Below are 12,065 nucleotides of genomic sequence, written 5' to 3'. Positions count from 1 at the left end.
TTAAAGAAAAGGAGGGATGTCATGTTCATAGAAAACGTTACCATCCGTTTGTATGTGCTGCGGCTCAGACGCCAGCAGAGACCATGACAGAAGAAAGCATACAGGACGCCACCAGCTTGGAAGCTGCTAGTCATGTATCATCTTAAGTATTAAAGTCAGTAACCAAGAAATGGCTTTATATCAACCCTACAACCAAGACTTCCTCAGCAACACACAAACACCACAGACCCCCCATCCATCCACAGATCTCTAGTATCAGCTATTGGTACTGGTAATGGCTCCAAAGAGACTCCACTTACAAGCTATTCATGCCCGTGCCACCTTTATTGTGGCTTATTCTTTATCAATCATCATCTGCAGTCCTGCTCTTGGATTGGATTGACGCGTCCACGGACCCCATTCCCAGATCTACAGTATCTGCTACTGATACAGATAATGACTCCAAAGAGCCTCTACTTATGAGCTCACCATAGCCCGTGCTACTTGGATTTTTTGGTTCCGAGTAGCTGAATTGTAAACAATAACAACAACCTCATCTCATGACAGTCGACTTGATAATGGTCCAGGACGGATGGAAACGTTGTCGTCTCCTCATTTTCTGGTGTGTGTGGTTTAGTCTTCACATCTTGAGACTAATCATGTGCATATGGATGTGAAACGCTAGTGTTTTAATCATTTTAATTTCTTCGATAACCTACCTTCCTTTAAACAGCCGTTTCGCGCCTTTGAGTCTTCTCTTGTTATCGCCTAACGTCACAAGAACCAGCTTGGGTTTCTTAAAGACTGTCTGGCGGAGCAAGTTCTCCCTGTTTCCTTACCTCAGTTTCTCCCATGTAACACATCGGGTTCTCCTTTTCCTGAACATGCCCGCCTTCTTCTTCTTCTTCTTCGATAACTTATTTACTCCACCATCTTGCAAGTTGACGATGCTTTTCTAACAGTCCGTCAACATCAACGCTGTCTGTGATGTTCTCTTTGCAGTGATCCATGCAATATCCTATTTCCAATCGTTTTAGACACTGTTCACCTCTCCTCTTCCTACCACTCCTTCACACTACACAACGAATTTCAACGTCTGATTTCTAACAGTACTTGGGATAAATACTTTCTCTCTGACTGTGTTACCATGCTTTTTTCTTCCTCCTCTCTCTAAGCACCAGCAAGAACTTCTTGGACTTGGTCTCTTTTATGCTACTTCCCCTGGCCCACGCTGTGGCATTGACCTCATTAGTTCCTATGATAAGTTTGTCATCTCTAACTCTAGTACTCTTTCGGACCTGTCTTCCTTCTGGGGGGCCTCTCATCCTGTTCTTGACATTTATTTTCTAAAAATCACCACCTTCCTCGTCGCTTACAGCTTGCTCTATCTCACTGAAAGTTAGCAACTCTATTCTTATCCTTCCGTCCCACAAAGGCAATTCGGTGGTTGACCTTGACAGTGTGGACTACCTCCTGAAACTTGATGTCTTGCTCCCTGACTCCTGCACAAATGTCCCTCTGACTTCTAACTCATTGGATTGCCTTAAAACTTCCTTCAACCCCAAACTAAGACAGCTCTCTAGTCTTTGTCCTCCTGACATCGATCTAATTTGGCGTTTCCATGTCATCTGCCCTTTTCTTCCTTATTTTTATGGTTTACTTAAGACTCGTGAACCTGGTGTTCCTCTTCGTCTTATAATCTCTTCAAGAGGCTCTGTCGACTACCTTCTTTCCTCCTGGCTTGCTAAAACTCTGACACCTTACCTTGGCACCTTTTCTCTTGAACCTTCGTCACTCTCAGGACTTCATAGATAGACTGCGCCGGCATCCCTTCTGTAAGATTCTTGCTCTTGAAGCCTACTCTCTGTTTACTAATGTTCCTTTTGAAGACGTTCTCTGTTTCCTTAGACAGAAGGCAACTGAGGGCGTTCATCATCTCCTGTTTCATACAGGCCTTTTCCTCGAACTCATCAGACTCTGTGTTGACTCTAACTCCTCCTCTTTCAACGGAAAAAACTTCTCTCAAATTTTCGGTATCGCTATGGGTTCCCCTCTCTCCCCAGTTCTTGCCAATTTCTATATTGAATACTTCGAAAGCGTTTTTTTCCACTACTGATGTTCGTCCCTCTCTCTGGCTTCGCAATGTTGATGAAATTTTTGCTTTACGGCCTCATGATCTTAATGTTCTTTAGCCTTTCCTGTCCTCTCTTAACAATCTGGCTTCTTCTGTCCATTTCAAAGTAGAATGGGAATCTAATTCCCTCCTTCCTTTTCGTGACGTTCATGTCCACAGCTCTGTGGACATTAACTTGACTGTGGTTTCTCTTTCTCTGTCTATCACAAACCCATGCATAGTGGTAGGTCCATTCACTTCTTTACCTACCATCCTCCCTCTGTTAAGAACAGTCTCAGTGGTGTAGTGGTAATACACTCACCTGGCGTTCCGCGAGCGCTTTGTCATGGGTTCGTATCCTGGCATGGGAGGATTTACTGGGCGCAAATCCTTAACTGTAGCCTCTGTTTAACTCAACAGTAAAATGGGTATTTAGTTGTAAAAACGATTCTTCGTGGGGGTCGTATTCCAGGAACCTGCCCGAAACGCTTCGCGTACTAGTGACTGTACAAGAATGTAACAACTCTTGAATATATCTCAAAAAAAAAAGTGTTCTCGTCTCTCTCTTCCTCCGCGCTCGACGCATCAGTGACCCCTCAGTTTCTTGATTTTGAAATTTACTTTATTTACAAATCTTTCTCTCGCCTTGGTTACCCCTTTCATTTTATCAATTGTACTTGTTCTCAAGCTAAAAAAAAATTCTTTTATTTCAAACCTGTTTTCAACACTATTAGCACTGAGCTCCCTTCATATATGAACTAAAAATTCTCACTAATATCTTTCGTCCTCTTGACAAAAAGCTCGCCTATCGATAAACTAACACTCTTCGTACTAATCTGGCTCACACAGCTCCTCCTGCTTCTAATGCTGCTGGTGTCTACTCTATTTCCTGTTCGTCTTGTCCTCTCCAATACTTTGGAGAAACTGGCCGTTCACAAAATAACAGACTTAAGGAACACAATAGAAGTTTTAAGTCTGCAGACTCAAACAATGCTTTCTTCTGTCATGTTATGGATTCTAATTATCTTATTGATTGGTCTTTTTTTCTAAAATAATCTTTCCTGCTTCTACTCTTCACAGACGCCGTCTTGTCGAATCGGCTCTGACACACAACTTACCCACCATGAACCTGAGTCCTGGCTTTGTTGCTGTTGACTCTTCCCTTTCACAGTACAGACGCAAATGCTATAAACTTTCTAACAAACGTGACCTAACATAAGCCTACCCAGCTTTTTTCTAATTCGTTTTCTTTCTCTTTTTCTTACGTTCTTGTTCTTACACCTATTATTACCCCCTTACTTCCCATTATTGCACCTATCCCATCTGTACCTTTCGCCTCCTAAGGATTTCCTCCTCCTCACCTCTCTCTTACCTTACTTTATAATCTTGTCTCCCTCGTCTCACACACAGCCCCTCTCCTGTGCCAAGTAAGTCCACTACGGGCTTCTACGTAGCTACGGTATACTACGGGCATAGCCCGTGCTAGTTGGAAATTGTTGTTTAAGATTCGCTACTTGGAATAAAAACAACATCAACCTCGACTTATCAAAATCGACCTGATAATGGTCCAGGGCGGATCGAAACGTTGTCTCTCCTCATTTTCTGGTGTGTGGTTTAATCTTCATATCTTAAGCCACGTTATTATGACTCATTGTCTGCATACTCGCTATTTTCATCACTGTAACAAAGGAATTTAGTTCATTGTTTTTAAGTAAACCTTGAAAAGGAACATAAATTTTATTGAAAATACATCTGCGATTGTTGACTAGACCGCACACTAGAAAGTGAAGGGGCGACGACGTTTCGTATTGAGAATGCTCCAGGACGGACCGAAACGTCGTCGTCCCTTCACTTTCTAGTGTGAGGTCTGGTCAATATATTTCAGCTACGTTATTGTGACTCACCATCTACATCTGCGATTTAATTTCAGACCATGAAAATGGCCAATGGGAGGAGGGGGTTTTGGTTTGGTTACAGGCTGATATTTCTTAAAGTTTTTAACGTAGGTCGACCTCAACCAGCCTTTGTTTATCCCATACCGCAGACCATTTCCCCTGCAAAGTTGGGTGAGGCTACTACCCTCTCCTCTCTCCCACATCCACATTCCCCTCTACATTCACTCTGTTATCTCGCTCACTTTCTTCTCTCTCTCTCTGTTTTTCTCTCTCACTCTCTATTTCTCACTCTCTCTTAGAAATATTTACTATTATTTAGCACTGAAAAACTTCTAAGAACTATATAATCCCTGATTTCAGAACATGAAAATTGCATGCTGTCGTTAATGATGCCGATATTAATTAAATATCTGGAGGTTTATCCCAAGTGTCTGGCTTCCTACTTTTGACAGACATACATACAAACATTTTATTTAATTGACTGATATTTAATTAATTACTCTAATATATAAATCTCCCTCATTTAAGTTACCTATGATTCTGAGGTAAACTTAATTTTGCCTGCTTGACTTAATTGCTAAAATAAATCTTATTCTTTATGCAGAAGATAACTGTGCAAAACTGAGGACTGGGGGAGGTTGGTGGTATAAGGACTGCAGTTACTGTACACCCAACAGCCTGATGATCGACACTGACCACTATTATAACTCTTCCACCTGGTACCACTGGAACACAAGTCGTGAAGCTTTCACCAGCCTCCGCTGGCTGCAACTAAAATTCCGACCCTTAGACTCTCAAGGCCCTTCGCAGATGTGTGCTGGACAGTGAATGAAATTATCTTTCTTGTTGGAATGATGAGCAGGTCTTGTTGCTGCTCGGTGTGGCGTTAGAAACTACATCTCATGTGCCTTCCTGTAAGTTAAGTGCAAATTACGGGCGAAGTATTTGTTGAGTTTCGAAATCTCTTGTGATAGATTGTTCTGAAATCTGTTAACATTCTAATAGAACGTTAAAGGTGGAAGGCCGTAAGACTCACAACAGGAATCAGTTGCACTTTTTAATTTCTGCTTGAATGTAAAATCCACACAATATTTAAAATGCACATCACCCTTGCTTCATAATAAAGTAATACTTTTTTTAATCAAACACTATCAGAATTTTGAGGAGCTCCCATCAACTAATAATCAATAGTAATTGTGGCAGTTAACAATAAATGATTTTGGTCTCGCCATGGAGCTAGATAATCTTGAGTATTTCAGTGTATGTGTATTAACTTACCTAATATTAATTCAAAGGATCGTATTTCAGCTCTTACGTCCAGTCGTTATAAATGAAAGGTCTCAATTGTTCTCAACAGTTTTGTTAAAACAATGAATAAACTAATCTCCAATTCCATTTCTTCTAACACATAGCACTCATCATCTGCACACTAAAACTAAGCTCATATATGTTCCTCTATTCCATATGTGTACATCATTTCCATATGTGTGACATTTAAATCTGTTGCTCTCCAGTACAATGTCATAGAGAGATGTGGACCATCAAGCTCATAAATGGAAGATTATGGAGAACAAACCGAGATGGTTTGGTAATAATGAGTGTATGGATAATGGTTGACTGGTGAAATTGTGTATTGAAATGAAGAGAATAGAAGTACCTGAAGGGGTCTAAAACAGTAGTTTCCTACCTTCTGTGTCTCATTCCTCCTTTTCTAACCATGTTCTCTCCTGTGGACCCCTAAAACCACTTTCTTTCATGAGGAACCCTACAACAAAATAAATCGAGAGATCAAAATTAACATCAGCCATTACTACAATAAACACATACATTCATATGGCTCAAGCCCTGCTGTTATAACTGCATGTGCAATATTACAGTTCAGTTCAACAAACTCATAGGTTGTTCTTATTTTCTTAGATACTTAATGGATTTCTGCTTGTGGATGACTGCAGGAACGTGTAATGCTTGTTTATCGTAGATATTATATTTTGTATCTCAATGATAACATAAAATAATCAGTGTTTTTAATGTTTAAATTTATATTTATATACCCTTCTTTTACTATACTGCTCACCCACTAATTTACTAACCACATGGTGATAAATGTGGTTAGGAGGCATAACGGTACCCGCCCACCACATGAAAGTGGAAACGGGATAATACCAATGTTTATGTATCTGAATATAATTTAAGGTACCAAGAAAGGACCGTCCTACACCCTCCCTTGTCTACCAAGTCGGCAAGGGTAAGACCAAAGACACCAGCAACATAAGTGAGGTTGCAGACTCTGCAGAATCAGATGCTGGCTTTTCTGCATTTTTTGGAAATAGTTTAAAAGCAAAACAAATTCAAAAGAAAATTCTCAGAAAACAAAATGCAAGTCCAAACAAGCAAATCTTGCAGGAAAATTGAGTAAAATGAATCTTCAGAATGAATCGATAAGAATATTAGATGTGCAAGTGCCACTACCACAACCAAGTTGGGAACCTCTTTTTCAGTCATAATCGTCAGGAAATAATTACAACAACTACAATTATTATGGTCTGAGAAACAGTGAAAATTATAGCAGAAATACTGGAAAAAATCCTGCAAATGAATATTAGAAGCGGGAACAGATTTTAATCACGTGTAAAGTTTTGCCAAGTTCAGGTTAGGTTAGGTTTGACTAGATTACGTTAGACTGAAAGTGAAGTAGGGAATTTCGAAGGCGATTTGTTTCACTTGCAAATTCAAAAAATATTGCCAAAATAATGTAATTTCGTTCAGTTACAAATGGTCTACATACAGTGGGAACCTATGCGTGCAGTGGATTGTGTACAACTTTCAAGAGCAGCTTCGGCAGAGTTAATAATAAGAAAAAACGTCTGTAGCGCTGTAAAACGTTAAGAGCTAGAGATTTGGGTGTTAGTTTGGAAGTAACAATGGTGGGGGGAGGGGGGATATATAAGATTTCAAATATGATAATAACTTTAGAATTCTTTAGAACTTGAACTTTAGAACGTTCAAGCAGTTAGGTCACTCATTGACTACGCTGCTCCTGCTCCAACATCCCGCAGTGATAATCAGTGGAAGAAACTGGAAGAGTCTCAAAATGATGCCCTCCGAATAATGCTGGAAGCACCTATATGGAGGCATCGAAAGAATCTAAGAATTGAGACCAACTTACCAGCCTTACAAAACAAGATCAAACGAAGAATAGTCACCATAACGGCAAAACTTGTTGGAATCACCGCCTGACTGTCAATCAAAGACAGCATACACAGATCGCTTCACAGAAACCATCAATATAGAACATGTCCATCCAGGTGGATGGACGGATAACCTGGTCAAGATTCTAGAGAATGTGGAAATGCACCATTAAAAACAAAAGGGAAGATAGACCATATGAACCATTTCGGCAGCCTCTTCCATGGGAGGAATCGAGTCTAAAGGTAATAATTGAAGGATTACCAGTTAACAAATTAGCATGTGACTTGCAAAGGCTCAAAGCAGTCATAGAACAACAAATGAAAACCATCTCAAGACCTACAACCATTCACATTTTCACAGATGGGTAAGTTGATCAAGAAAGAGGTTCTGGTGGGGCAGCAGTTTACCCTAACAACCATGAAGCTTACTGGAGCATAAATAGTGGGTGCTCAACATTGCAAACAGAATTATATGCCCTGAAGGAGGCCATAAATTCTGCAATTGAGAATAATTTACATGATGTCATCATTCATACCGACTCTAAATCTTCGCTCCAGGCATTATTATCCAGCCAGTACAGAGATAATATACAATTCATCATAGAAATCCTATATATAGGAAAAGAAGAACACAATCTAGGGCTGTCAATCACCCTAAATTGGATACTAAGTAACATTGGCATAGAAGGTAATGAAAGGCAGACTCAATAGCAAAAACTCCAGCGGCTCTACCTGTTATACAGATTAAAATACCTCCAAGTTTTTCAAAAATTATGGCGCGAATCAAGAAGAAAATACTCCCAACTATCAAAGGTCGACACAGAGCCAAAGTAGCGGAAGGGAGATCCACTGTGAAGTGGTACGAACCAGCCAATGGGTACTATTCTTTCAAGCCTGACAAAAAGCTATCCAGAGACATTGCAGTAGCCATACACAGACTCAGACTTAGTTACAAGTGCTACTGGGAGGTAATAAACCCAATAGTTAGAGTGTCATATCTGTGGAACAGATGCAGAGGCGCCACTATTGCATTACTTACTGGAATGTGAAGCAACTGAAGCCCTGTGCATCAAACTCAACATTAATCCAACGACAGCAGCTACATTACATGCAAATTCCACAGCTATTACAATACTTAGAAAAGCAGTTGAAGAATGGGACACATTAGTGAACATGAACGTCACCATCACACGACAGGCACATCACCCCACAGTCAGCATCCGAACGATAGAATGGACCACCAGATTAATTGTGTATGAACCAACTTTGCTGCTTCCAATCACATAAGGATGACTCTTTTCAGTACAAGTTCCGACAGTGATGGCGATTGGCGTCTTGTGACTAAATCCAACAGGAAGAACCACTCCATTACGACCTATCTAGAACATAGGCCTCTACCGATTAGCATTCCATCTACCCAGACAAAATCCGCACTGCTAGTCTTCAAGGTGCAGCATGTTGAAGGTAAGTTCTCGTACGCCACTGTAGTGGACCTTGAAAAGGAGTACTTCCCAGCTCAAGATCAGAGCAAAGCCAAACCTCAGAGGCGAATATATTCAAAGGCCCAAAGACGAGACAGCTGTAACGATTCTTAAAAATTACAGGAAATGCGACGAGCTCAAACCATAGGACAAAATAAGGAAAATCATTGTACACCACTCTCTCTTGCACATGGTCTTAAAGTATTTCGAGAAGCTAAATTATGTGGTGTCAGCAGAAAGATACCAAGTAAAATCCACGAAGCAGGGAACCAGACAAGTCCTACTCACAGGAAAAAGACGGACCTAGATTCACGAAGCTCCAAGTGTTTCTTCGTAAGTAGGATTGCTACGAAGGTTCCTAAGCATGCCCTAAGAAGATGCTTACGTGCAATTCAGGTAAGTAAACTTACGAAGATATTTGGGTTTTGGGTTTGGTTCACCTGCATGCCGACAGAGGACTGTGTTTCGTTTGGCCAATCAGAGAGAAGGCAACATTTTTATCTTGAAGATTTACCCAATCACGACGCTGGCTTATCGGACCTCTACTGCCCCCTATTTACGTGGAATTTTCTTAAAAAATTAGTATATTTCGAAGTAAAATTATGTTTTTTAAACATCTACAGCCAGCACCGACATTGTAGTAAACAAATTTGTTACATTTGTTTTTTACCTACGTGATTCTAAGTGATAATGTGTAGCTGTCCTTGTTGCTCGGAATATGCGATGACAATTATTGTATATATTTACTGAATTTACCCAAGGGGCCAATAACTATCTTGTGGCCTCTACGAGGACAGAAAGCCGGTGGCTTGTTAAAGGGCCCGCCAATTGTCTTATGATTTTTTTTAGCAGGAATTTGGCATTTACAGCTTCAGCGGGTAGGCGGTTCCATGGGTGTATAACCCTTTTGGAGGAAAAAAACATCTGTTTTCAGTCCTACTTGAGAGAACATACTCTCCAACACTATATCTGTGATTGCCCTGTTATCAGTGACTTCGTACCAAATGGTATGAGGTACTTTGAGCTCTGTAATTACTTCATACACTCAGGAATATTGAAAGATATTCTTGTGCTGCACCCAGATTTTGCCAGTGGAGGCTAATAGATCAGCCTTAAATATTTTGTTCTCTCCGGATTCCATGTATGATTGGCCGTCCTGTGAGATGGGGATGTTGGATGAGCTTGTAGCTGGTTTTTGATCTTCACTGTGTCGTCCTTCATACAAAATAGGGAAGCAGCACATTGCTGTGTATACCTAAGCATGTTAGAAAAATACATTTTTTGACAGGAGTTTTGTAGAAACTGGTAAGAGTATTTATAATATAATGTTTCCATGATTCAGTGCTTACCTCTTGTGAAAATCGTGAAATTGTTGTTTAGTCAGAGTTCATTTGTTTTTTGTATTGAGGCTGGTATTTTCTCCCTTGATTTCATGTATGCCTAACCATCCTGTGAGATGGGAGTATTATATGAACTTATAGCTAGTTTTTTTATGAACAATGTATTTTATCTTCCAGTTGAAAAATGGAATAGTTGAAGAATCTTCCAGTTGAAGAATAGGGTAGCAGCACATTGCTGTGTATGCCTAACTTTCTTAATAAAAAAAATCAGTAATAAAGATGTTAAATTATACCTTGTATTAATTATGCCTTAGATTAAGGACCTGCCCGAAACGCTATGCGTATTAGTGGCTTTACAAGAATGTAAACACCATGTTATGTATCCTCACAAACACAATGTACCATCTTGTAAATATTTAAGTATTCAATGAGAGAAGTTTTTGAAGTTTTTACCCTTCTTACCTAACATCATTTGTGCAGTGGGGCATTTGGTGACAGTAAATGCTCCCACCAGCCACCTTCTCTCATATTTCATGTTCACTAGTGTTAATTTATATAATAACTACTGGTTTAATATCTTGCTATTATAAAACTAATTCTAATATCATAACAGACATATTTACTACAAATTTAAAGCAGAGAAAGCATATATAACTAACACGAAGGTCTCTTCTTCACCAGATTCGCCAACTATAATTTTTTGTTTATATTACAATCGATCCTCCGTGTTGTGTAGTAGAGAAAATTTGAGTTATATCCAGTTCACGTAAAGCTACGAATGATCGACAGCACTCTTAGCCGACGGAGCAAACTTACGAAGGCTTTTCTTCTTAGTGTGCCTACCTGAATACTGACGTAACCGCTATGAAGGCGCTAAGAAGAAAAACACTCGTAAGTACCTTCTTGAATCTGGCCCACAGATTCCAGAGAAAATTGATCTTGGCATTTGGGGCATGTTCCAACACAGGCCTTATACCCCCAGAGCCCCTCAGATGCTTCGGATGTCAGAGATTTGGACATTACAAGGACGGCTGCCAATGCCCAGTGAAGTGTGGAGTCTGCAGCCAGCCCCACGACACAAAAATATGCCTTGATAAACACACAACAAACCAGCCCATTCAAGCTAAGTGCCCAAATTGCTCCAAGGCACACCATGCCTGGAACTTACAGGAACATTCATATTCGTATGCTTTAAGCCCCGAAAGGCTTGAAAGGATCCAAACGACTTCCCCCTCCCCCCCCACGCCTACAGCAGAGCAAAAGCCCCACCCCCCCAAAAAAATATACAAGCTCCCCTACCCACAAAAACAGCGTAGAGCTTACCAAGACTAAACCAGGTGGAGGGTGTGAAGACCTCTGTCCAGGACAGAGGGATGGCTGGGGGCCACAAGAAAATAGTTCAACGTAATCGCCCTCCCGTTGAATCCAGTAAGCACACTGGGGGCAAAAATGGCAAGAGTGTCCGAATTTCCACTGATAAGGGCCAAAGAGTAAACAGGCCCCAACCAGCACAGCAGTAAGTAGTACTCCAGCACAACTGGACACCCCCTGGCCAATGCCCAAGGCCTTAGTCATGGAATTGGTTGAAAGTTTGCGGTCGAAACACGGTATCAAGCAAATCACAGAGTCTCGAAAAATAATTGAGCACAAGCTCAAGAAATTCGAAAAAACAATATCCTCACCTTCAAGAACGCAGGGCAGGAAACACTCTCCAAAATAATCTTTCCTGCCGCTACTCTACACAGACGCCGTCATCTCGAATCGGCTCTGATACACAACATACCCAACATCAACCTGAGTTTTGGCTTAGTTGCAGTTGACTATTTCCTTTCACAGTATATGATCAAATGTTCTAAACGTTCGAACAAACGTGTCCTAACATAAGCGTACCCTTCCTTTTATTTTTCTTTCTTTTTCTTTCCCTTGTTTTCTCTTATGATCCCTTTCGTATTCCTGTTATTACCCCCTTTATTACACCTTACGTTCCGTACCTGTTGCCTTGCTTTTTCTTCCTTTAAGATTTCCTTCTCCTCGCCTCTCTCTAGCCTATTTATTGCATCCTTCCTCTT

The 12,065-nt window shown here is 40.5% G+C and overlaps 1 protein-coding gene across 1 annotated transcript in view; it reads left to right on the top strand.

Annotated features, from left to right (window-relative positions):
- LOC123766098 (microfibril-associated glycoprotein 4) overlaps positions 1-6,010 on the top strand; it is a 192,167-nt gene extending 186,157 nt beyond the window's left edge. The window contains exon 9 of the mRNA XM_045754945.2: positions 4,592-6,010. Within this exon, the coding sequence (XP_045610901.1) occupies positions 4,592-4,815 (224 nt within the window). The 3' untranslated portion in view covers positions 4,816-6,010. The remainder of the gene's footprint in view (positions 1-4,591) is intronic.
- The last annotated feature ends 6,055 nt before the right edge of the window (positions 6,011-12,065 follow it).

This window comes from Procambarus clarkii, chromosome 9 (genome assembly GCF_040958095.1).
Source record: "Procambarus clarkii isolate CNS0578487 chromosome 9, FALCON_Pclarkii_2.0, whole genome shotgun sequence".
Classification (NCBI taxonomy): domain Eukaryota; kingdom Metazoa; phylum Arthropoda; class Malacostraca; order Decapoda; family Cambaridae; genus Procambarus; species Procambarus clarkii.
Note: the sequence above shows the minus strand (reverse complement) of the source record. Positions and strands in the feature narration are given on the sequence as shown.